The sequence below is a fragment of the Lissotriton helveticus genome, chromosome 8 (genome assembly GCF_964261635.1).
Source record: "Lissotriton helveticus chromosome 8, aLisHel1.1, whole genome shotgun sequence".
Lineage (NCBI taxonomy): Eukaryota > Metazoa > Chordata > Amphibia > Caudata > Salamandridae > Lissotriton > Lissotriton helveticus.
The window spans coordinates 1069480522-1069508266 of record NC_136069.1 but is presented as its reverse complement, the minus strand read 5'-3'; the positions used below and the strand labels follow the sequence as shown (position 1 = coordinate 1069508266).

At 42.9% G+C, this 27745-nt stretch overlaps 1 protein-coding gene across 1 annotated transcript in view; it reads right to left on the bottom strand.

The window, feature by feature from the left end:
* The window catches only part of LOC144771874 (cilium assembly protein DZIP1-like), a 1571028-nt gene that overhangs the window by 1331363 nt on the left and 211920 nt on the right, over window positions 1-27745 (bottom strand). Inside the window, exon 3 of the mRNA XM_078656123.1 lies at window positions 19235-19319. Within this exon, the coding sequence (XP_078512249.1) occupies window positions 19235-19319 (85 nt within the window). The remainder of the gene's footprint in view (window positions 1-19234; window positions 19320-27745) is intronic.

Here is a 27745-nt window from a genome sequence, read left to right as displayed (position 1 = left end):
AACAGCGCGGCTTCCACATAGGAGTGGGAGACCGCATTTTCTACCTGCCATATCCGTGCAGAGTCTGCTGCCTGTTCGGGGACAGAGGAAAACTCTACTGCTGGGGTCCGCGCTACTGAGAGTGCTGCTGCCTTGATCTGCAAGTCCCCCCCACCGCCGCTTTGCACATCGGACGCGGCTGACGAGCAGGGGGACTACCGGCACCATAATCCCTGGCTGGGCTAGCTCCGCCCACCCACGCCACTTGACCCGACCGGAGGCGCACAAAACAGCGCGGCTTCCACATAGGAGTGGGAGACCGCATTTTCTACCTGCCATATCCGTGCAGAGTCTGCTGCCTGTTCGGGGACAGAGGAAAACTCTACTGCTGGGGTCCGCGCTACTGAGAGCGCTGCTGCCTTGATCTGCAAGTCCCCCCCACCGCCGCTTTGCACATCGGACGCGGCTGACGAGCAGGGGGACTACCGGCACCATAATCCCTGGCTGGGCTAGCTCCGCCCACCCACGCCACTTGACCCGACCGGAGGCGCACAAAACAGCGCGGCTTCCTCCGCGTCGCGGGACGCGCGCGGGCGGCGCCGGGCTAAGCCCGGGCCAAGGGCGGGCCGTCTGAGGCCGTCCGAGGCTGGGCAAGGTTGGGTTGGGCCCGTTACTCTGCTTGAAAACCTGATTTAAGGAGGTGAGCCTGTGTTATAGCTGGGGGTTATTTATTGAATTGTTGACTCTTGGAGCACCTGTTTTACTCCGTGCTTCCGAAAAGCATTGTTTGTTAGTGAAATATGCCCGGCAAAAAGTTATCCCCTGCAAAAAACACTATGGACAACTATATCTTTCAGGTAGTTGCCAAAATTAATAGTGACAGGACATCTTCACTTGGCCTGAGTTCACCGTCTGCCCTGAGTTCACCAACTTCGCCGGCTTCAGTTTTTGCCGAGTCCACAGAGCAACCTAGCTCCTGCTGTCCACCTGTAAGTGAATCTGACCAAGTTGATATCGCTGTAATGAACCGGTCGGTTCTGATTGAGCTAGACAGCGAGAGTGAGACGGAGACTGATCAACAACTACCCGAGGACAAAGCTCCCACTCCAGTGCCTGCTCCACGATCCACCAGAGGGGCTAAAAAGCCACAGCCACAGCCAAAACGATTTGGGCTCAGATCAAGCCGCAAAAAGATTGCATCGCCCCCTAGCAAATCCACAAGGGAAGAAGATGACACTCTGGATGACGTTTCAATGTCTCTTACTAGTGGTCAATTTAAGAACTTACTGAGTATGATAGACACTAAGATAAAGGACATTGTTAATCCGCTGTTAGGCAGAATTGATAAACTCACTAAGGAAGTGAATCGCCTTGGGGGTTTACTGAATCAAACCTTATCTGAAGTAGGCAAACTACCGGATGCTGTTTCTAGTAGGGTTGAGTCCAGTAAGGCCTCTTCTTCTTTGGTGGGTGGTGGGGCTTCCTCACTACCAGATCCTTCGGTGGTTCCCTTGATATCCATTTTAGATAGTGCAGAGAATAAAGATGTTCCTTCAGATGCATCCTCCGCCCCAGAATCTGTAAATGGCTCGGTAGAGTTGATAGTTGAGGCCTCTCCATTGGTCTTGGTTTTAGCCAATGTTCCTCTCTTGCAGTCTGGTCAGGAAGAATCTACCTCATCCCTATTGTCTAAAGCACTTTATTGGTTAACAAATAATATGGTAATAACTCCTAGGGGTAAGCACCAATTGGCTGACGAAATAGTAAAGGCTAGAAGGGTGAGGTGGATAGGCAATAGCACAAAGAAGTTTCTGGGTGATTGTGTCATCCTACATTTTTCTGACCCAGAGGTTTTGGCCAATATTCTACCCAACCTTCTACCTCCGCAGCGGAGATCGACTGAAATCATTCCACTCACTTTAGACTTTTTCTATCAGTGTAGTGGGAGGGTCTCTAATAAAACAATGCTAAAAACTAAGTGGAACGTTGTCCCAACAAAAGGGCGGAGGGAAGTGAAGCAACCAGAGTGGGGTCTAAATCTAGAGAATAGATTTTCAGCCTTTTCCAATCTTGATGACTGTGATTGACTCTCTATAAATCTAAGCCAAGTACCACTAGCGAATGGGGATCAAAATTCGGATAGCTTATCTACCCAGAATGTTAATTGCCTTACCAATGATTTGTTGAATAACTTGGTTGTCCAACCAGAGGGTGAGGCTTGTGTACTAAACTCTTTCCCTGGATTACACCAGGGTCGTTTGTCAGGGGTTGCTAACCTACTCTCCTGGAATATAGCTGGTCTGACATCCAAGCTCGATTGTGGGGACTGGCTTGGTTTTGTTACCCAATTTGATATTTGTATATTCCAGGAGACTTGGGCTTGCGATCCTGTCTTTGTATTAAGCTATTTGAATTTTTATGTGCCAGCCGTCAAGGGTCCGAAAGGTAGACCTATGGGGGGGCTTACTATCTGGATTCGACAGGCACTAAATCTCTCAGTTAAAAACATAGCTATTGGACACAATGATATCCAGCTTATTAGGATTTCTAATGACAGAACAGGGTCACTTGATATTTACAATATTTATATTAGGAGTTCCAAAGGTCGATCTGAAACATTATTAACCTTGGCCGACCTCATCGAGGAGCACTCCGTTAAAAATAACATTGTTATAGCAGGAGACCTTAATAGGACGTTTGAGCCATTGGTTGTGGGAGATGCTTTCACTGGTGCTGATGAGGATTCCTTCTGGGGCATCCCTGAACTACAACTGAAACCAGTCTCCCGTTGGACAGAGGACATTATAGCTATTAATGCACTGTGTCTTGAAAAAGGCTTGAGAGCTACGAACGGGAGAACAGCTAGGGACAGAATTGGTTCACCAACTTTCGACAATGGGAGGCACAAAAGTCGAATTGACTATGTGATCTGCAGTTTGCATCTGTGGCCTGCCCTTTGTGATATGGAAGTCATTATAAGATCTGAGAGTGACCATAACCCCCTATGTGTGACTCACAAATGGTGGCCTGCTGAATCAAACTCTAGCTGCACGAATGAATTAGTTCCTCCGCCCATTATCCCCGAGAACAATATGCGTAGACTACGTTGGGACACTGTAGCGAGAAATCAGCAGGCTATTGATATTATCAACAGTGAAACTGATCAAGCCATTCTAGCTATGGAACTGGCTAATGCCTCTCCTAAGGATCTGGGTGAAGTGGTCAAAATACATGATACCCTCTTTGGTAAGATCAAGGCGCACTTTCTAAGACCTGATAAACATAAGGGGGTTATTACCAGAAAAGATGCTAGATGGTATAACTCTGATTGTAGGAAGGCAAGACTCGACCTTGGCCGGGCAATCAAGAAGCGAGACTGTGTGTCTGTTCCTCTAGCTAGGAAAGAATATAAAGTATGCATTGCTAAAGCTAAGAAGGATTGGGACGAGCAACACTGGTGCAAACTGAAAATGGCCAGTGACAGGAAGGATTCCAGAGTATTCTGGAATATTGTAAAATGGGGTTCTGAGAGAGCTGAAGAGTCACCAAGTAATAACGTCTCACAGGAGGCATGGGTTAAATTCTTTAGTTCGCAATACACTCTTAATACCCGGGTCTCAGTTGACGACAGTACGGTTATGAAGTTTTTTGAAGATGACAATTTTAACTATAAAGAGATTATGTCTGCAATCTGTGCAGTAAAACGCGGGCGAGCTCCAGGTCAAGACGGAGTACCCGCTGATATATTCTTAAACGATAGTGAACGCTGGTGCAAATATATACATTTGCTTATAAATTCAATTGCTCAAGGAGCAGATGTCCCTGATTCATGGAGGGGAGCAGTTATTATCCCCGTGTACAAGAAGGGGGACCGAGCTCAGCCCTGTAACTATAGGCCTATCAGCCTCATTGACACTGTGCAAAAAATCGTGGGTCGCGTGGTGGTCAATAGGCTTCTCGACTGGGCTGAGGATTTTAATATTCTATCTCCATTCCAAGCAGGTTTTAGAAGGGCAACAAGCACGATCGATCAAGTGTTCCGCTTCCAATTATTACAGTGGAAAACCGTGGTTCTGGGGGGGTGTAGCCTGTACGCGGCATTTGTCGACTTGCGGGCTGCATTCGACCTGGTCCCACGTGCAAAACTGTGGCAGGTTTTGCATAGCTTGGGGGTTTCCGATGAGTTACTAACCCTGATATTGCGCCTCCACGAGTCTAACTATGCAAAAATTCAGTGGGGCGGTCACGGGATGGTCACTCCTGATTTCCGTGTTGAAAAAGGGGTCAGACAAGGGTGCTCAATGGCTCCTACTCTATTTACATTGTTCATAAACGGGGTAGTTTCTCGATTGGTAACTGCGAATGTTGATGCTCCTTCTCTTGCAGGACTAAAAATCCCCATATTAATGTTTGCGGATGACACGCTAATTTTATCAAAAACCCCTAGTGGACTACAGCGTGCTCTGACAATTTTTGAGAACTTTTGTGGGGAACATGGACTGGAGGTGAATACTATGAAAACTAAACTAATGAGCTTCAAGCCACAGCGTAGCTTTAAGTCCAAAATTATGATGAGTGGTGGGCCTTTAGAGTTAGTTAAATCATTCACATACCTAGGTATCCAAATAGCTGATGACCACAGGTGGAGCCAGCATATAAATATTGCTATTTTGCGACACAAACAAATAGCTGGCACAATTAATTCTGAACACAGGAAGTCGCTAACCAAACCTGTTAAACCAGCCCTATTGGTATATGAGGCAAAGGCTATTGGGTCTGCACTTTACGGTGCTGAAATGTGGGGCTTTGAAAATCTTACATCTCTGCAAGCCTCTGAAAATAAATTTTTAAGAACTCTTACCGGTACACCTAAAAGTACTCCGTTGTTGCCTCTCCGATACGATCTAGGAAGGAAACAAATCAAGGACTTGGCCAGATTACGCCCGATCTTGTATTGGCGCAGACTCTGGACCACTCCTGAGCTCTCACATTATGCCGCGGGTTTTGTGGATGTGATCAAGGCTGATGGCTTTCACAAGATAAGCTGGCTTAAATTATTGAAAACTATATTGTTTGAGCTAGGGTTGAGTTCTTTATGGCAGGACCCTGTTGGGACATCTTTCCCTTCTAAGCGTGTCTTAAAAGATATTTTTTGGGAATGGATTGCTACTAAAACTTTAAATGCTTCAAGCTCTGGGTCCATGTCTTCGCATTTTCTTGAGGCCAAAATGTATCCAGTCTTGGAACCATATTGGGATATCATCTCCAAACCAGGTGATAGGAAGCTCTTATTCCAACTGAGAGCCGGTGCACTTCCTATAAAAACATTGACAGCTAAATGGGGTTCAGGTGGAAATAGCACCTGCCCAGCTTGTGGGTTGGGGGATGAGTCTCTGGGTCACTTTCTGTTTTCATGCGGATCATATGTTATTCCAAGACGAGTATGGTTAGCTCCTATGTGCAGGAACCTTGGGACATCAAGTAGTTCTGTAGCTATGCGAATTATTTGTACGACTCAAGTTTCTTGGATCCTGATAGCTACAGCAAAATATCTGGGTTGGGCATGGATGCTCAGGCAGACACTGCTAGTTAAATAACTATTCTCTGCCCGACAATTTAGACAGAGACTGCTAGTTAAATAACTATTCTCTGTGTGACAAATTGGTCCTCATGAATTTGACATTACTGCTTTTTATTTATCAACGACCTTGTATCAAGATAGAGACTGCTAGTTAACTAACTATTCTCTGTCTTGATTAATTGATTTTTTGCATTTGTATAATTGCTTTTAGACTCCAGCGTTTCACATCTTGAAAATTATTTTTATCAAATGTTTTAATCCTTTTAACCGATTGAATTTTTATATGTAACCTATAGTGTTGCGTCAATGTGCTGGATTGTAAATTTAATTTGTTTTTAAAATTCTTGTGTATATTATGCTTTTATGAGTAATAACTCGAATAAAGCACTTTTGACTTGACTTGACTTGACTTGCATCTAATCAAATAACATATGAAAACTATGCAGTCACCTCTATACAGGTTAAACATAGAATAGTATAATCAAAAGTAATATGTACATTTGTATAGCAGACCTAACAAATATCTATATATTTACAAACATATTTATTATCTACATTCATACAAAGAAATACACATATTTAGATACATACATATAATCACATTAGATGCATATATACACAGGGATATGTTGTACATTTCTGTTTGAGTTGGTGGTCATGTAGGGAAGAGCCAACTCTTGAGTAGTCTTATGAAGATAAGATAGTTATCCGTGGATCTTATGTTTGGGTGTAATGAGTTCCATAGTTTGGCTGCTTGAATACAGAAGAATATGCCACCTATGGTTTTTTTCTTGCATGGTGAGACTTTGAGGAGATGTGCCAATCTAGAGCAGAGGGTCCTTTATTGAACGTATTTGGAGATTTTATTCATGATTAAGAGTGGCCCTGTTCCATGTATTGGTTGTGGGTGATACAAAGCAGCTAGAGTATGGCTTTTTTGGCAACTAGGTAACCAATATAGGGCCTCAAGGCAGAGGAGATGTGGGTCTGTGGCTTTACATGTAGGAGTATTCTGGCAGCAGAGTTCTGAATCTGCTGTAGTCTTTTCATAGCTAACAAGGATTATCTGTGGTAGAAGCCATTGGTGTAATTGAGTTTAGACAGCACAAGAGAGTAGTAGCCTGGACCTTGTGTGGAAATCCGAGGTAGGGCAAGATGTGTTGCACAGTTATTCTAGTAATGAAGCTTGATCCCGCTAATTTTTCCACTTGGGCATTCATTGATAGGTTGGAGTCCATGGTAATTCCAAGGTTTAGCAATGTGGCGCAAGCGAAGGTTTTTAATTAATGCAGCCCACACATAAATGCGGTAGCAGCACGGATAAGTTGGATCCTTTTATATTTGCAATAACTTTTGTTTGCTACACTGTTGCTTTTTGTAATTATTGAGACTGTTTCCTCTCTTCCTATTGTAGTGAATGAAATTGTCATCCGTGAATTACTGTTTTTACAAGCTGAAATAAAGATTTTTATGATGATGATGATTTGATGTGGACACTGGAATAATGGATGGATCCCTCTATGTAACATAAGAAAGATGTTGGTATTTGTAAGCACGTATGAGATTTCAAAAGAGTTTATCGTCATATACTTTTCCTAGGTTCTTTAATACATAAATAGGAGATGGGATAGCCAGATTGTTTACAGACTGATATTTGGAGAGTCCTCAACTGCAAGGATTTTGGACTTGGAGCCAATTAGTCACAGATGAGTCTCCTACATTCAGCACTGTAGTCAAGGTGTTTCGTGAGGTTTTTGTTCTGTTTACCTAGGTAACCCTGACAGATAAGGAGATTGATATTGTTTTTGTTTTTTTGGAACAGTGGTGCACTGACTACTTGTGAGCCAATGTGTTTATGTGAATATTAAATATCATCGGTGTCAGAGATACCGGAAACTAGAACTGCTTCGCAGTCAAAGGAGGAGCCCATTCTAATCTGCTGACTTCAGTTTGCCAGGAATGATTAGAACCAGTGAATGGTCATACCAACAAGCTTGGTCCATTTTTTCCAAATGCTTTGGCAGAGTGAAGGGGATTATATCTCCCTTACCGTCAGCTATAAAAACCTTTGATCCTCATATTAGTAATAAAAGAAGGACTGGACAATGGAGAGAAGCACACTTGTATGTGCTTAGTTTAAGGACAGCTTGAACCCAAGTCCCGAGTCTATATGATGGATAAGTGCTACCCTATTGCCTCTATCATGCATAAATACTGTAAGTCGAGGTGTTAGGGCTGCTCCAGCGCCACCAAAATACCCATGCTGGAGTTCAGAAGATGAAGGAGCAATACTGAGGTATTTAAAATTAATTATCTTGTCATATTTGCTATATATTCAAAGATAGAGGTCAGGCTAAGTCTTCTCACAAATTGCTGCGTATTCTAATTACATAGGGATTGGTGTTTCCTTTTCTTTCTCTGACTGCAAAGTTAGAGGATGTTGTAAAGTGAACTATCTGACAATCTTGCTGGGCTACAGCGAGTGTGAAAGTAAAGGATGTAGAATGTCAATTTCTTTAAAATATCAAAGTTAAATATCTGTTAAGAAACTGTACAAATCTATCAAAATATATGAGCAGATAGAAAAGCACAATGACAGGACATTTTTGTAATTTTGAGGTATGATGGAAACAAAGATTTTAATAAAATCAAAAGAAATTAAAACACTTTATAAATATTCATTTTCCACACATTATAATTAGGTCGTTATATAGTTTATTGGTAAAAATGTATGTCTGAGTAAATTTAGTGGCCATTTCAATGGAACATGTGCTGCCAGTCAATGACAATGTGCTACCACACCTTGCTTTAGTAATACATTTGTGACAATGTGCTCCAAGATGCATCCTTGGCAACATACTACACCCTTACCACTCGCTTGCTAATTATATTTGATACTCTTGTTCTTTTTATGATGCCTGGATGTTTCACAATCCCTATGATATCAATGATGTAACACTTGTGGGAGGACCCCACTCTAAAAATAGTTCCAGGACCACTGCTGCCAGGTAGTCTGTCCTTCATTAAGATGTTAATATACAGGGCAGGAAGAATGTGTGTGAATGGACAACATCCAAACAGAACCAGGTCTCACACATCCCTAAAAAAGCACACTCCTCATGTTGAATGATTTCGTAATTTTCAAGAATGTTTTACTATATGATTAACTGATATCTAAGTGTACCTGAGAGCAAACAAGTAGCAATTAGGGAGTGACAACTGGGGGACCTATACACATATACGTTTTTGGTTTAAGTGTTGATAATTGAAACTATATAAAAGTCTCAAATGAAAGAGAGTGAGAATGAGGATATCTCTGCACACTCACAGCCAAGCCATCATGTGACTGGAGACCAAGAAGTATTAAAAAACAAAAAAACAAGGCAGCCTGCTTTTTTCATCTACGCACCCAGGGTCTGTGACAGCATCTCTATATCCATACGGACTGTCCAAATGCTCCAATTTAGGAAATAGTTAAAAACACACCTTTTTGTAAGTTTGAAAGCTTTATTGATTAGATTAAAACAATGTAAAACATGAGTACAATAGCAAGGAAGGAAACACGATATAAGTCTGGCTATGTGAAGAAAAAGAGAGAAAAAAAGAGGGAAAAATTTCCTTTAAACTGAATCATGTTCTCTCTATGTAAATACTAAAAATAGCAATGTACTGTGATTTATATGTGATTCTGTTTTATTTTTATTTTTATTTAGAAAAAGTGGCTGAATATCGATCTGTCCTGATGAAGACAAATGACTTTGTCGAAACGCGTTGACACACAGCCTTATATATAATTTTTTTATATAAAGATTTGAGAAATTATTTTAAGGAAAAAGCCCTTTACCCCTTAATTTATGTTTATCAATATATCTTTTCTATATCGATCAATGAAAAGTCTAATGAAGTAATGTTTATTTATATCATGTAACCATTTTTTACTGAATCATATGTATTTATACTTGTTTTTTAATTATATTAAAAATCAATCTTTTGATATCATTCCAGTTCATTGCTTTAATTGTATCAATGTGTAGTTTATAATTATGTGTTTTTCACGATAGCCAGCTTTCCTGTCTGATTTGTCTGCCTGGGTAGATACCTTTGCACAAAAATTGTTTTCCCTGACCCAGGAGTACGATCCATATCAGGGGGTCCTTGTTGCCCACAAAAAATTAAAACAATGTAAAACATGAGTACAATAGCAAGGAAGGAAACAACATGAGATAAATAAAAAATGATCAAAAACATTGCAAATGGAAAGAAAAACCCCAAGAAGGGATAGAAAATGTACCAATGAGAATTGCTTTTATAACTTTTCAATTTTAGGGGGAGGAGGAAAAACAAAAAAGAAAAGAGGGATTAAGGGGAAAGGAGGGGAGAGAGGGGCAAAGGGAAAACATCATCACATAGCAAAAATTAGGCGAAAAACAATAGCAAAAAAGTAAGAGAAATAACAACTGCGGATGATCATGAGGAGTGTTTGGACAAAAATTCTGTTAAAGGAGACCATAATAAATCACGTTTTATCAATAGTGGAATTGACGAAGCACATGCACGATCCAATCTATGATGGTGACAGAGTAGATTCTACCAAGCATTATAAGCAACATTAGTAGTGTCTTTCCAATTAGCAGTGATAACTTGAAGAGAAATGGCAATAGAAAGGTCAATGAATTTGCGGGTATGCAGTGGAACATTCCAAACTGGGGCTAAGCCACCCAAAAAAATGGTAACAATATCGAAAGGAACAACAGTGGACAGAACTGTGTTAAGTGTGGACCAAACCCTGGACCACAATAATTTAACTCTAGGGCAAAGAAAAAACATGTGAAACAAATCACTAGTAGAACAAGAACAGGACCAACATTTTCTGGAGTCAATTAATTTGAATTTGTATAGGTTAGGGGTATAATAGAGTCGATTATAAAAAAAATAAAAGGTCTGTGTGGTGCTGGCAGAGCGAGATACAGAGTGAATTTTAGACCAAATAGAGTCCCAGGTGAGCAGGGAAAGGGTGTGGTCGAGATCTGATTCCCATCTAAGTTCAGGGCGGGTTTTGGGCCTATCTGTGGGAGAAGGAGATAATAACTAGTGAATGACCGAGGCCTTAAAAGGGATATGGAAGTTTGGTGGGGAGGCAAGTAAAGGGGGAGAAGGGAATGAAGGGACATCCAGAAGAATAAGAGAGGATAATGTGGGAAGAAGGGTATTAAAGGTCGAGAGATATTTAGTGGAAATACCAAAGGAATCATGAAGTTCCTGAAAGGTTAGTAAAGAGCTATTAGAAAGGAGATGTCTATAAGTAAGAATTCCTTTATCGATCCATTCCTTCCAGAAAAGTGCCCGATTGCGGAGTTTAAGAGATTTGTTGTACCAGAGGGGAGTGTTGAGATGAAAGTCAGAAGATGAGGAGAAAGAACGAAAAAGAGCAAGAGTCAAAGCTTTAGAGTGTTTAAAGATAGGAGAGACAGACTTCTGAGGTGGCTGGGTAAGATTTGTAGCAGTAAAAAACGAGGGGGAGAAGTTGAGCCAATTCCAAAAAGCTCCAAGCCGTGGTAGGTGGGGGAGAGGAGTCTTGGATATAGGGCCAAATCTGTTTGAGGGAAAAGGCAGAGTGAAAGCGGGAGATATTAGGGAAGTTAACACCACCAAGATGTTTAGGTTGTTGGAGGCGAAGTAGGGATACCCTGGCTTTGCGCTTATTCCAGAGGAATTTAGAGAAGAGTCCATTGATAGATTTAAAGAAGAAATGGGGAAGGGAGACAGGAAGCATGGAAAGGCAGAAGTTAACTATAGGAAGGAGCATCATTTTGATGGTGGAAAGACGACCCCACCATGAAAGGAAGAGAGGGGACCAACGATCAATGAGTGAGGAGAGTTTCTTAAGAACATCAGAATGATTCAGTTTAATGGTTTCTCTAATGGTACTAGCATATAAGACACCAAGACATTTAATATATCCGGGATTCCATTCAAAGCCTGAGCCATGAAACATATGAGGAAGACAGTGTTTGTTATGAGGAAGTACCTCTGACTTATCGATATTTAACTTATAACCGGAGACCGAAGAGTAATCCCGTAATAAAGAAAAAAAAGCGGGAAGGGCAGCAATAGGATTTGAAATATAAAGCAAGATATCATCTGCGTAAGCCGTGTATTTGATTTCTACATCTTTGTAGATGAAACCGGAATAGGCGGGGGATTGTCGAATTTTCTGCAAAAAAGGTTCCAATGCCAAAATAAAAAGGAGAGGGGACAGCGGACAACCTTGTCTAGTGCCTCTGTGGAGAGGAAAATAAGGAGATTGAGAACTGTTAACCCAAATGGAAGTAGTGGGAGCAGAATAGAGCAATTTAATGTATTGGAGAATAGTGGGGCTAAAACCGTGCCAACAAAGTGCACCAAACATAAAATCCCAATTAACACGATCGAAAGCTTTCTCAGCGCCAAGGGTAATAGCCGCTATTGGAGTATCCATTTTAGCAGAAAGGTGCATAATATTAAGAAGGGTCCTCGAGTTATCGGTGATAGACCTACCTTTGACAAAACCGGACTGGTAAATATTGACTAAATCAGGAACAACGGAGTTGATGCGTAGAGCTAATAGTTTGGCATATATCTTACAATCGGTGTTGATGAGGGAGATGGGTCTATAGTTTTTACACAGGGAAGGATCCTTATCTTTTTTGGGGAGAAGGACAAGCATAGCTTGCGTAAAAGAGCCTTTAGATTCACCGGTAGCAACAAAATGATTAACTAATTTGAGCAAATAAGGAACCAAAACAGTTTTGAAGTGGAGAAAGAACCATACCGTAAAGCCGTCTGGGCCAGGTGTCTTATCTTTAGGGAGAAGAGAAAGAGCCATAAGAATTTTTGTTTCGGAGATGGGGGCATCGAGGGAAGAGAAATCTACAAGAGGGGCGGAAGGTTTAGGGATAGAATGGAAGAAAGAATCAATTTGTGTAGCGGAAGGACTGGACTCAGGCGTGTAGAGGGTAGAGTAATATTGGACAAAACAGTCAAGAATTTTAGAGTCTGAAGAATGAAGGGAGCCTTGCGAGTCCGGGATCGTAACAATTTTAGATTTTTGTTTTTTTATTTTGAGATAATTCGCTAAAGCCCTACCAGCCTTATTACCACCACCATAGATTTTAGCGTAAAATTGGAGAAGCTGGTTAGAGGCAGAATCCCAAGAATGTTTGTTAAATTCAATTTTCGCTTTAATAAGGGAGGACAGAGAATCAGGAGAATTGGTGGTAAAATAAAGATGTTCAAGCTCTTTAATGCGGTCAAGAAAAGAGGAGGCTTGATCACGCGCCTTCTTCTTTTTGCGAGCAACAAAGTCAATAATACTACCACGAGCAGCAGCCTTGAAGGCATCCCAAATAAAGTGGAAATCAGAGGAGGTGTTCAAGTTGTTAGTAAAGAACTCATCCATAAAGTGTGTGAAATAATCAGTGAAGGAAGGGGTTAAAGCGCCATCGACGGGTCTTGGGAGTAGGGGAGGGATAATCCATATCCAGGATAATAGGGGCATGATCGGAGATCAGGATGGAGCCTATTTCAGAGTTAGTCATGAATTGGAAAGCATGGTGGGAAAGAAAAATGTAGTCAATACTGGAATGGGAGGCATGCACAGGAGAAAAAAAAGAAAATTCCAACGAATCGGGGTGAGAGATTCTCCAGGAATCTATTAAGCCTCTAGAAGAGATGGATCTGTGAAAGGATTTTTGCATCTTGGTAGGAACATAACGTGCTTGGGATTTACGGTCCAAGAAAGGGTCCATCAGTTGATTACAATCCCCCCCTACAATCAAATCTTCAGAGGCAATGGAGGAAAGAAGGGAAGAAAAAGCATTCCAGAAAGAATTATCCACCCCAGTGGGACCATAAACATTGCAAAGGGAAAGATGAACATCATTAACAGTGCAGTCTAGGAGCACCCACCTACCATTAGAATCAGCAGTTTCTTTATGTATTTGAACAGACAGAGATTTATGAAATAGAATAACAACACCATTTTTACGATTTACAGCCGGAGAACAGTAAACTTCCCCAACCCATTGTCTGCGTAACTTAGACAACTCATCAGCAGTAAGATGCGTCTCCTGCAAAAAGGCAATTTGGCATTGTAAACGAGCGAGGTGAGACACAATACGTTGTTTCTTAATAGGGTTGCGGAGACCCTTAACATTCCAAGAAATGAGTCTGAAACCTTTCATAAGAGGAGAGGAGAGAAGAAGGAGAGAAAAAAAAAGTCCAGCGGCTATGAAGAGATAGAGGAGAGAAGATAAAAGAAGGCATATAGTAACAAGCCCAGCGAAATGAAAAGAGAGGAGAAAAAAACAGTTATGGGAATGAATGAAAGAGAGTAGAAAAAACAATGTATTATTACCACTTTAAGTTGCAGAGGGAGAGAGAGATTGGAAGAAGAGAGAAGAGGAGAGGAGCCAAAACCATTGTACAAAATGAGAGAGAGGAGTAATGATGGGGAAAGAATGAAGGAAACGGGAAAACATGAGAAAAAACAAAAAGGAAAAGAAAGGAAAAGTAGAGGGTAGTGAAGAAAAAGGAAGTGGGAGCTAAACGCTACCCGAAAAAAGACAGTAGAAAGGAGGATGGCAAGGGAAACCAAAACGGTTCCAGCCATACAGAACAAGTAACGGAGAAAAGAGACAATAAAGTGAGAGCGGGAGCAGCAAGAAAAGACGACCGCACAAAAGGGAAAATATCAGAAAACCCGGTCAGAGGAACAAGAAAAAGATAGACAAGAAGAAGAACAGGTAGTAAAAGAAAAAAGAACCCAAGACCGAGCACGACAATATAAAACAAATGGAGGAGACTTACCAAACAGTTAAGCAAAAACAACAGCGAATTGGAATAATGGACACAGAAACAGCACAGTACGATGGAAGGGCTGACAACCAAAACATAGGACGACGAACCTAGAAAACAGCGGAGACAAAAACCAGTTAGAACATATGCAAGAAAACAAATAAGCAGCCCAAATATGGACAATAAGTGAAGTACAGAGAAGAAACCATAAGGAGACTAACAGTCGCTTTGTTCCATGGAATCTTCTCTGTGGGAGTGGATGAATCTGCGGAGATCTGCCGGATCCTCGAAGCTATAAGACCTCTCTTTGTATGTGACCTTGAAAAGCATGGATGAATAAGTCCGTATCTAGCATTCATGGAGCGTAGTGTAGGCCGCAGATCAAGAAATTCCTTTCGACGTGACGCAGTCTGTTTGGAGACATCCTTAGAGAAAAAAAGTTTATGGCCCGAACAAAGTAGTTGCTTGTGTTGTTTGGCTGAATGCAAAACAGACATGAGGTCGGAATACAGAAGGAAATAAGCAATGATGCCTCTAGGTTTTGAAGAGGAAGAGGAATTTTTAGGTCCAAGACGATGTGCCCTTTGAATATTCAGATCTACATGTTTAGGCAGCCCAACTATTGGTAGGACTTGTGACTTCAAGAAGAGGATGATGTCGGACCCTTCTGAATTCTCCGGAACGCCGTAAATACGCAGGTTATTGCGTCTATTTCTATTTTCCAAGTCCTCGGTCGTTTTCTTGAGTACTTGAACTTCCTTGGTGAGGCTATCTACCTTGGCGACAACATCTTGAGCGTCGCTGATTTTTTGTTCAACGTCGGTGACCCTTTGATCTAGGCTGGACCATTTGTCGTCTAATCGCTGCAGGGTAGCAGTAGTATCCGCAATAAAGGGACGAATTAGACGAAGTTCCTCCATGAGGTCCTCAAGGGTGACTGGAGACGGTGATTTAGAAGGAGACGGGGGATCCGTCTTAGGACGCTTGCCTGTTGATGTAGGATCCTTGCGTGAGGAAGAAGCTGCGTTGGAGGCTTTAGCGCCATGCGCCTGCTGCATGGTGAGTGAGGTGAGAAAACAGCGTGAGGTAAAGAGCAAAGCAGCCCACCATGCGGTGTGAAAGCAAGGCAAATTGCAGAAGTGGAGACAGGAACACCCCCAGTAGAGAACAATGTACCTCCGTGGTAGAGAGTAGTGCGCAGAAGTGAAGCAATGACGCACCAAGCAGGCAGGTTCCAATGGAGATGTGAGGGGCAGTAAATAAACGCCAAAATTAGTGCAGGAAAACCTCAAGGCACCTCAAAGAAAAGCAAATGTCTCCTGGATCAAGACATATGGCCGTTGAGAAGACAAATGCAGCAGAAGAAGCAGTAGTGAGACGTTTGAAGAAAAACGAAAAAAAGAAGAAAAACAAAATGGCGGCCGGAACTGAGGCAGCGACATTTATGCAGATTTTGGCCCCAAAAAATGCATTGTCGCATTCAAGAACATACCCGTGTGCTGGGGGGCAGTTCCGACATCAGAATCCGCCGTTTCCGACCAAAAACGCTGTCGGGAAGCGGGACCTCCGTAAATGAAGCGCCGCCGAAATCGCGGAGCTCAGGTAGGGGCGGCCATCTTGTCCGCCGCGTCGCGCGCTCCAAAACACACCTTTTTTAAGAACACAACATCACAATGCAGTAACAATTCAATAACTAGCTATCTCTCATCTAACTCATCTGCATGCTCGCCTTTGTACCTGAAAACTATTCCGCTGCCTTTTTAGATATGTTTGTGCTATTGAAATACCACACACATACATGCATTAACAAAAATATGACATTATTGAAAAATTAACGGTGAGACAAGATTCCACTAATTGTGGAATACAACAATTATAGACATTAAGCCAGTCATGAATGAGACCAATATTAAACAATGGCCACAAGGTTACTATAGGGCATATGTTGGGCCAAAACAATCAATCCTTTTCACAATGTCAATTATAATCCTTGTAAGACATTGGGAAATGACTATGGTCTACCATATTTTTCCCTTATCCTTTTATCCTTTGTCTTTCTTTCTATCTAAACTCTGTTTTTTCTTATCTTTTGAAGATATAGTAGGGATCTGACCATAGAATGGTGTTAATATAGCTATGTTATGCCACTGATCAGTCTCACCAATGAATTTACTACTTCAGCTCATAGTGTCTATGTTGTAATGAATATGATGCCATGGGATGAGCCAATATGAATAAACAAGTGGTACAATGAGCACACAAAATTAAATGATATGAATTAAATGTTGTCTAATGGCCTCGCTGTTAGTTTTTCTGTTTTGACTTTGCCCAGTGCTAGTATATTGAATATGGTGCTATTTGGTGAATCTCTTTTGATAATTTAACATAATGATTGTAAAAGATGTATGTACTAAAATTATTTTTAATTTATGCATGTATTATCTACATTTTGTAGCCCTAAAGAAGTCTCTGGGAAGAGATGAAACACGTTGGGTACAATGGCAGAATTAGTGGATAATGTATGAAAAAAGAAGAATATTAATAAAGGATCATGAAGAAAGATTTAATGGAGTCTGTGCATTACTTGACTTAGGTTATTTGGATTACAAACATTTCGTAAAGGAATAAAAAGTGGGTGATAATCACTTTTGTTAAACTATTTGTCACCTATTTGTGGGCTGCCATTCATGGAAGGGCGCTCAGCGTCCACTAGCTCGACAGTACACAGAGACAAAGCATCTGGTCTAATAAAAAGAACAGTCAATTGCAAAATCAACACCACAAGCAATAAGCAGCGGCAAGAAAAAGGTTTGGAGGGTGGACGAAAAAAGTTATAAGAAAGTGACTACAAAGACCAAGCATTGGCAAAGACAATAGGTCTTGTCAATGCTCAAGCTATTGGCCTTGTCAATTTGAATGGCTTTTAGCCATGTTGTTTAGCAGTACATCCGTTATTCAACATGGCTGAAAGTTACTGAAAGCCCAGAATCACAGGCTGTTGAGCCAATGCCAAGCCTCTTCGTTCCCCATGTTGAGTTTATTGTCCTGCATAACTAAAAAATGATAGGACATGGCTTCCGCTGGCTGCAACATAGCGCTTTTTTCAGTGACTTTCAGCCATGCTGAACAGAAGATGTGCTGCTAGACAACATGGCTAAAATACACAATGACAAGGCCATTAGCTCGGCCACTGTCGAGATCTATTGGCTTTGTCAAATCTTGTTCAGTGTTGATAGGGTCTTGCTGAACAAATGTGGAAGTGATAGTGAGGAACAGTTGAGGAGCTTTCAAGTGAAGTGAGGACGTGGTGTAATGGCCAAACCAGGTACAAATCTAGGGTCAGCCGTACAATTTGTAATTCTGGGCAACTCACTTACACTTCTCCCCCTGCCTACAACAATGAATGTGTTGTTTAATATAACTGGTAAGCACTTTAAGCTCTCCAATACCATTGGCTGGTGGTAGCACTATGGCAAGATGAACGGTGGAACAAGTGCTCCATTACCATTGGATTGTGCAAAAAAATAAAAAAAATAAAAAGCAGCAGCGACCAGGGAGGTAGTGTGCGAACAGATCAAGCAGGGAAGCAGGAGGGGATGAGGTGATGAGCAAGCATGACCGGGAAGAAAACCTTAATTGGAGCAGCTTCAGCAACAAAAATGAATGTATCATTGTGTAATGTAACTGGTGAACATTTGAAGTGCTCCAAAACCATTGGCTTGTGTTTGGACTATGACAAGATGGACAACAAAGCAAGCAATCCAATACCAAATCATGTAAAAAAAATAAACAACTGCTGTTTGTGTTTTAACACCTTGAGTGCTCATGACGGCTCCCGGCCGTCATGAGTCACGGTAGTCTTGTTCTTACGACCACCGGAAGCAGTCCGAACGTTGCCGCTCCGCCCTCGCAGTTAATTCCCCGCCTGTGCAGGAGAATTAATCAGTGGGTGGAGTTCGGACGGCTCCCGCCCGTCATGAGCACACCCCTACTGTGACTCATGACGGCCGGGAGCCGTCTTCAGTAAAGCAGCGCCACGCCCAGCCCTGCCCCCTCTCGCATCACAGTGGAATTTCCCCCGCAACAAAGGGGTTAACAGCTTGCTAAAAAAAAGCATTCCTTTATGTACACGTGCATGCATTTTAGTGGTATATGTGTACAAAGGAGACGACCTGAAAACACAAGTACTCCAATGGAGAGCTTGAAAATAAAGAAAATAATAGCTCCACAAAACAGGAGCAGTGTAAAGAGACATGTACTTGGTCCATGTATTATGGGAGAGCCAAACACAAGAAGAGGGCATGACGCCCACATGCCAATACGAATGGCATTGAAGAAAATGACAACGATACTGAGGTTTACCAATGGTAGGAGATAGGCAGCCTGCAAGACCACAAACAGAACACAACAAGTCTCTTTGAGACAGCACAGGCGCTGTCTAGCCAAGACCTAAAACAAGGAAATGATTTTAACCATGAGTAACATACAAAATATTAAACCAAGGACAATTTTGAAGTATTTATTAATGATGGCAAATGACAAACAAATGGCAAAAATATTGAACTGAACTTGAAATAAATGATTTTAATAGATGGAATTATAAAAAAAGTTCACATAATTTCTAGTAATACTCTAAATGTATTTCAGGCAACTAGGGAGAAAGTCATACTGTTATTGGTATGGACAAAACATTTCAATCAATCAACAGAAAATGTAAATAACAATAATGCTTTGAAAAATATTAAAAATTCAAATTGGACAGGGTGAGCTCCACTGTGTAAACGAGTTCCCAAATAAATGATTGAGACCTTTATAACTGAACATTTAAACAATGCTTACCAGAGTTTGCTTCTTCTGGATGACGCCTTTGGATGTGGTTTTGGAGGTAGGTACTATTCAAGAATGCTTTGTCACAAAACTGACACTACAAAACAAAAAAACAAGGGCCAATTACAGCTTATAGTTTAAAATCTCTTAGATATGGCCTGTTTTTCTATGTTATTAATTTAACAGTTGCATGTAGCACTTCTTTGCACAAGACAGTATTATAGCACTTGCCATCAAACTCAAATGGCTATAAGCAACACGCAAGATAAACATTGTCACAGGAGACATCATAGTGAAAAATAGTTGTTTGGCAGACCAAAAATTAGAATAAGATGCCAAATAAACAAATGAACGAAAGGAGCAAAGTGACCTACATTTTATTACACTAATTCTGGAGGAAACAGAAACAATACATTTTAAAGTGCTCCCTGACCGTTCAAAAATGTATAATTTGTTTGAATGTCCTGAGGGAGGGAGCTGTAAGTGGAAGTTGCACCAGTTGTACGGGTGTATATTTGGGTAAGTGATATTTAATTTTCTAATTTCAGTTGCAGGGGATTAGGGCTTCTGAGTCTTCTTTGACTGGTGGAAATACTACTACTACTATGAGCAAGTTCATTTATCAGTGCTGCAAAATTCTGATAAGAATGACAGACAAGAATTGTCTTCTGAAATTTTATATACAGAAATAATAGGCAGTATGCAGAAAATATATCATCAATAAATTGTGCAGCAAAGCATACAGATCATAAGTACAAAGGACTCAGTACAGTTCTATGTGAAATCCAGCATAGATTCGCCTTCTAATGGTGGGAAATAGGGGCTTTTCTTGGTACAGAAACCACACATCCTTTTATAGGACTTAAAACAAAGACTTCATATATTTTACACAAAAATACGTTTCCCAGGATATATATCAATGAGGAACAAGCAAGAAGAAATATTTTACTGCCAAATACATTTGATACTGTATAGCCTGTAACAGTTGGAATGTTAGTGAGGAAATTCTCAGGGAACGCTTCTTGTTTATTAGTGTGAATCGCACAATTCTTTATTTAGAACAAGAGACAACAGTAGTAGTCATCATGGAATATATTGCGCTAAATGGAGGACAGTGTAAACACAGTTTAGGTTAGTGTAAACTCGATTTATAATGCATTTAAAACCGGAAAAAACAGCTCCCTCAACCCACATGTTTAACAGTTCAATGCACTATACTATATGTGTAACAACCACAACATCCATTCCTTTCTAAAGTCCAAGAATATCATCAAGAATAAAATAATTATGGCGCCTACAAATCCAACAATGAAAGTCACATGATAGTTGCTCTTGTAATCTGTCCACTGCATTCTGCCACAGCAGTGCACCTAACACATCTCCCATTATGCACTGGTCTGTAACGAATTCATTTTTACATGCATGCAATCCCTATTGATACTCATATGGTTCTTATTCAGCCACCTGCTCATTCCAGAACCAGGTTTAAGTTGAAACTGGGTCAATTCAAATCTCGGAGGAAACCATCTGGACCATGAAATTGTAGTGCACGGAGCTCTAGCCATTTAGTTTGACAATTTTGGGTTGGTTCCAATCAGAATCATCACCTCTGCTACCAGATATTTCAGTATGTAAAGTTGTCCTAAATGATCTTGCTCAAAGGGTACGCCAACGGATACGATCAGGAGCGATATGGACTTTGGTGCTCCCGGATTGGCTCCTTCACTAGTACTATGATTTAGTTCATTATTCAATGCTGCAGCATTCTGATAACAGTTGTTGTTTGAAATTTTATATACAAAAATAATAGGTAGTATACAGAAAATGTGTCATCAATAAATTGTGCAGCAAGGCATTCAGATCATGAGTACAAAAGACTCAGAACAGTTCTATGTGAAATTTGGCACATATTCGCCTTCTAAAGCTGGGGAATAGGGAATCGCTTGGGTACAGAAATGAGAAATCCTTTTATAGGACTTCAAACAAAACCTTTCATACATTTTACACAAATACATGATTCCCAGGATACTACCAATGAGGAACAAGCAAGAAGAAACATTTTACTGCTAAATACATTTGGAGAGTCACTCATGGCACCATTACATTGGACTTCAGTCCTTCCCACAGTCTATTCTAACATACTAATTGACATTGTATAACAATAGCCTGGGACATGTTTTTGAGTTAGGTACAAGGAGGAAATTCTCAGGGAACACTCATTTTTAGGTCTCGCTAGATCCAGCACATGCGCTGCTCTGGCGAGACATTTAGTAGCTGCTTTTAAAAGTGCTACCAAAGCGGCCACCAGTTTGCTATTACGCGCACAAGAGCGCGTGTGATGTGCACAGCTGGCATTTGGCTTCTTTGATCGCGCGCGTGAATGCCCTCCCCTACCCCCTCTCTTCTCCGACTCCCTTCTCGTTTGCCTTATTGCCGTCAAGCGTGCCTCGCTTCAATGCCCATCCCCCACCACAGAGCGCATCTCGCAGCTTGTTTATTACTGTTTATTGTCACAGGAAGCTTCACTTGTAGTCCCTTTCTTAACTCACTTTACGTTTACTTGCTTTAACTGTAGAACTCCTGTTTACACTTTATCATCTATTACAAAAGAGTGCCCATCGTTTCACCGCACTTCACTGCCCAGTGATAGTCCCTTTCTCACTGTTTACTTTACACAAGCTTTTAACACGCCACACTCCGCGTTTGGACACTCGTACAATCAGCGCCATCAGACCCTTCCACACGCCGGTAAAAGTAAGTAAATGCTGATAACTTGCATTGAATACTGCACGCTTTCTTACTTGTAACAAACACCGTGCGCGGCGGTTTTTGATAGCATTTACTCACTTTGGTGCACACTCACACCCTTTGGCATCGTTTCGTTATTACTTTCCAGGTCCACGACCGGGTCCAAATTATCCAGCATGAGCCCGTACACATAGCGATATACTATTTCCAGCTACTTGTTTACTGTTGGGTTTTGAGAACCGACGATTTTACCTGTAAATATAAGGTTTATTAACACAAAGTGGAACCGTGAAACATTGGCTGCTGGCCATTTCGTAGACATAGAGGTGCAAGTCAACAGCATTGGCTTGCAATAAAGTGATGACTAGTGGCTACGTTAGGAAGCAGTAAACAAAACCTGAGAAATGTCAACAATGTTGGATGAAAGTAAGGAAAAGTAACTGGTGTGTAAAATAACTGGTGCTCATGTAAATTAGCGCTCCAATGCCTTCGAGCCGAGTTCGCGCTATATAAATCTGCAACAAAAAAAGGCAGTATGTGCGTGTGTGAAAATATGTCCACAATAGTGCATGAACGATTTAGCATACTTTTATTTTTTAATTGGATAGAGTAAAAGCAAGATAATAACTTCTATTCCGGAACCAAAATTGATAAAGGCCATGCGTTTAACATTATGAACTAGAAACACTTTGTAATGTTTCAATTACTTACCGGTAAATGTCTTATTTGGAGTCCTTTCTTTTTCACTCCAGTGGTTTCCCAGAAGTGTCAATCTCCTCTGAGAGACGTCATATGCTGTGCAGATTAATTTAACTGACTCCAGTGCTGAGCCATACAAAAGACTCGATGCACACTGAATGAGTATCACATTCCTCCCTCCTTCCAGAAGATTGGGCCTTTTTACTCACACCATTTTCTGATGCTCAGGGTGGGTGGGTGCAATGCTAGTGTGGAATTTGGGGGCGCCAGGGCGAGACAAAATAATAATATAAAATTCCTATCAAACTTTACTAACAAAATGGGCATAGCTGCCTTGGTTTGAGATGGCGTATCTGTGACATTTTCATGACACACAACCATCATCCATCTTCATTATTTCAAAGTGCTGAAAAACAAACGATCCCTCTGAGAGTAAATAAACCCCAGTGTGTGCTAGGGTACAGGTGCACTGCCCAGCTCTTTCTCCTCAGTCTACAAATGAAAAGCAAACATGTGAGACACCGCATAACGCACACCCAGACCTTCAATTCAAAACAGCTTTCTGTGAAAGATTGCCCGACAGATACGTTTTTTACCATTAAAGAGTTACTCTGTAAAAAGGTGAAACTGTGGTTAGCAGCATGAAGAGCAGCCTAAAGGTTTTTTTCAAACCATCAAAATGTTTTCCACTCTAGAATCTTGCCGAAACCCACCCACATACAAAATCAATAATTGGCAAAGCCAAGAGGTCTTTGAAAGTGGTAGCATCTTTTGACTTTGACAGTGCTTGTTGCTGATTCTGATCAACTGCGGCAAACGCAAAACAAAAGCAACAAGCATTGGCATAGCCAATAGGTCTCACTTTTGGAACCTTATAAGCATTTAGTTATGCAGCTCAATATCCTTGGTGCAACAATATCAACCGTTGCCTGGCTAAAAACCTATAAGGTCAGAAAAGGCGAGACCTATTGGCTATGCAAATGCTTGTTCATTAGTGCTAGTGTGAATCGCACAATTCCTTATTTAGAACAAGAACTAACATTAGCAGTTATAATGTGATGTAATGTGACATTGGTGCAAGATGGAGGACAGTGTAAACACAGTTTAGGTTAGCATAATCTCGATTTATAATGCATTTAATAATGGAAAAAAATAACTCCCACAGCTTTTAAGTGAGACAGCATACCTCGAATTTAATTCTTGCTGCTATTATTAGCCAAAATAGATAATTAAGCACAGATATGACATGATCACTTTTTAGGTCTCGCCTATTCTATCCTGCAGGATAAATAGGCGAGAAAACAAAAGCGGAAAAGAAAGTCTACCAAGCTGCGGATCGCGTCATGTGAGCTATGCGCGTGCACACCATCGCCAGCCACATCACACACCACCATTTGTCTGTGCCTCGGCATCGGACTTCAAAGGCTGCCGCTCCCCCGCCCGCGTGCACATCGCACACCACCATTTGTCTGAGCCTTGGCATCAGACTTCAAAGGAATGCGCTCCCCCTCACAGCAATGCCGAGAGCTTGTTTTTTTCTGCATCCATTTCGCAGGGAAGCCGTGTTTTGTTCGGCGTTCTCTGCACCTTTCTCGTTTTTTTTCATGGACGAAAGTGAAAGCCTACTGTGCTTGTTTACAGTAGCCTTACTCCTCAAATGCTGTTGCTGTGTTGCCATCTCTCTAGGGACGCTCATCTTGAAAACACTCGACTTGCTAGCTGCAATGCTACATCCGCTATGCTTTGCCTCTAGACACGTTGATCACTCGAAAACTGTGCTGACTCTGCCCCTCCTGGTTCTGAAACTGACCAACGCAGTCACCACGCAGTCTCTTCTCTCTGTCTTATGATGTCTGCCCTACCACCATTGACTTCAGACCCTCACCTGCACACCTCCTCACCCTCACACACCCTCACACCCTCTCACCCTCACACACCCTCACTCAGCCTCACACCCTCACCCACCCTCACTCACCCTCACCCCCTCACCCTCACACCCCTCACCCTCAAAACCCTCTCACCCTCACTCACCCTCACACCCTCACACCCCCACACACCCTCACCCTCACACCCCTCACCCTCACCATCACACCCCCTCACTCCCTCACCCTCACACACCTCCTCACCCTAATACCCCCTCACTCTCATACACCCTCACCCTCACACCCCCTCATCCTCACCCTCACACACCTTCACTCTCACACACCCTCACTCACCCTCACTCACCCTCACAGACCCTCTCACCCTCACACACCCTCTCACCCTCACACCCCTCACCCTCACCCCCTCACTCTCACACCACCTCACCCTCACACCCCCTCACATGCCCTCATACACCCTCACCCTCACACACCCTCACCCTCACATACCCTCACCCTCACTCACCCTCTCACCCTCACACACCCTCTCACCCTCACACACCCTCTCACACTCACACACCCTCTCACCCTCACACCACCTCACCATCACACCCCCTCACCCTCACCCTTCGACCCCACACCCTCACCCTCACACACCCTCACTCACCCTCTCACCCACACATACCCTCTCACCCTCACACACCCTCTCACCCTCACATACCCTCACACACCCTCACCCTCACACCCCTCACACCCTCACCCTCACACACACCCTCACACACCCTCTCACCATCACACACCCTCACCCTCACACACCTCACATCCCCTCACCCTCAAAACCCCTCACCCTCACACCCCCTCACCCTCTCATCCTCACACCCTCACCCTCACTCCCTCACCCTCACAACCCCACACCCTCACCCTCACAACCCCACACCCTCCCCCTCACACACCCTCACACCCCCTTAGCCTCACCCCCTCGCACCCCTCACCCTCACACACCCCCTCACCCTCACACACCCTCCCCCTCACTCCCCCTCACCCTCACTCCCCCTCACCCTCACACCCCCTCACCCTCACACAACCTCACCCTCACACCCCCTCACCCTCACACTCACCCTCGCATACCCTCACCCCCTCACACCCCCTGACACCCCTCACCCTCACACACCATCACCCTCACACACCCACACACACCCTCACACATCCTCACACACCCTCACACTCTCACCCTCACACACCCTCACCCCCTCTCACCCTCACACACCCTCACTCACCCTCACACCCCCTCACTCTCTCACCCCCTCACCCTCACACACCCTCACCCTCAAACCCCCTCACCATCACACACCCTCACAACCCCTCATCCTCACACCCTCACACCCCCTCACCCTCACACCCCCTTACACCCCCTTCACCCTCACACCCTCACACACCCTCTCACCCTCACACACCCTCACCCTCACACACCCTCATCCTCACACCCCCTCACCCTCACACCCCTCACACCCTCACCCTCACACACACCCTCACCCTCACACACCCTCACCCTCACACACCTCACACCCCCTCACACTCAAAACCTGTCACCCTCACACACCCTCACCCTCACCCTCCCTCACCCTCACACCCCCTCACCCTCTCATCCTCACACCCTCACCATCACACCCCCTCATCCTCACACCCTCACACCCCCTCACCCTCACACCCCCTCACCCTCACACCCCCTTCACCCTCACCCTCACACACCCTCTCACCCTCACACACCCTCACCCTCACACACCCTCACCCTCACACACCCTCACCCTCACACACACCCCCACACACACTCTCACCCTCACACACCCTCACCCTCACACACCTCACACCCCCTCACAACCCCACCCCCTCACCCTCACAACCCCACACCCTCCCCCTCACACACCCTCACATCCCCTTAGCCTCACACCCCTCACCCTCACACCCCCCCTCACCCTCACACACCCTCCCCCTCACACCCCCTCACACCCCCTCACCCTCGCACCCCCTTACCCACACACACCCTCACACTCACCCTTGCATACCCTCACCCCCTCACACCCCCTCACAGCCCTCACCCTCACACACCCTCACCCTCACACACCCACACACACCCTCACATGTCCTCACACACCCTCCCACACCCTCACACCCTCACCCTCACACACCCTCACCCCCTCTCACCCTCACTCACCCTCACACTCCCTCACTCTCTCACCCCTTCACCCTCACACACCCTCACACCCTCAAACCCCCTCACCATCACATACCCTCACACTCCCTCATCCTCACACCCTCACACCTCCTCACCCTCACACCCCCTTCACCCTCACACCCTCACCCTCACACCACCTCACCCTCACACCCTCTCACCCTCACACACCCTCACCCCCCCTCATCCTCACACACCCACACCCTCACTCACCCTCACACACACTCACACACCCTCACCAGCATAGCATAACAACACATAGCATAGCATAACTAAACACAGCAAAGCATAACAAAAAAAGCATAGGATAGCAAAACATAGCATACCATAACAAAACAAAGCATAGGATAGCAAAACAAAACATAGCATAGCAAAACACAACAAGGCATAGCATAGCATAACAAACCACAACAAAGCATAGCATAGCATAACAAAACACAACAAAACAAAGCATAGCATAACATAACAAAGCATAGCAAAACAAAACACAACAAAACATAGCAGAACAAAACATAGCATAACACAACAAAACATAGCATAACATAACATAAAACAAAGCATAGCATAGCAAAACATAGCATAGCATAACAAAACACAACAAACATAGCGTAGCATAACAAAACACAACATAGCATAGCATAACAAAACATAGCATAGCATAACAAAACATAGCGTAAACAACATAGCATAACAAAACAAAGCATAGCATAATAAAACACAACAAAACATAGCATAGCTTAACAAACATAGCATAACAAAACACAACAAAACATAGCATAGCATAACAAAACAAAGCATAGGATAGCAAATCTAAACATAGCATAACAAAACAAAGCATAGGATAGCAAAACAAAACATAGCATAACAAAACATAGCATAACATAACAAAACATAGCATAACAAAACATAGCAAAAGACAACAAAACATAGCATAGCTTAACAAAACACAACAAAACATAGCATAGCAAAACAAAACATATAATAGCA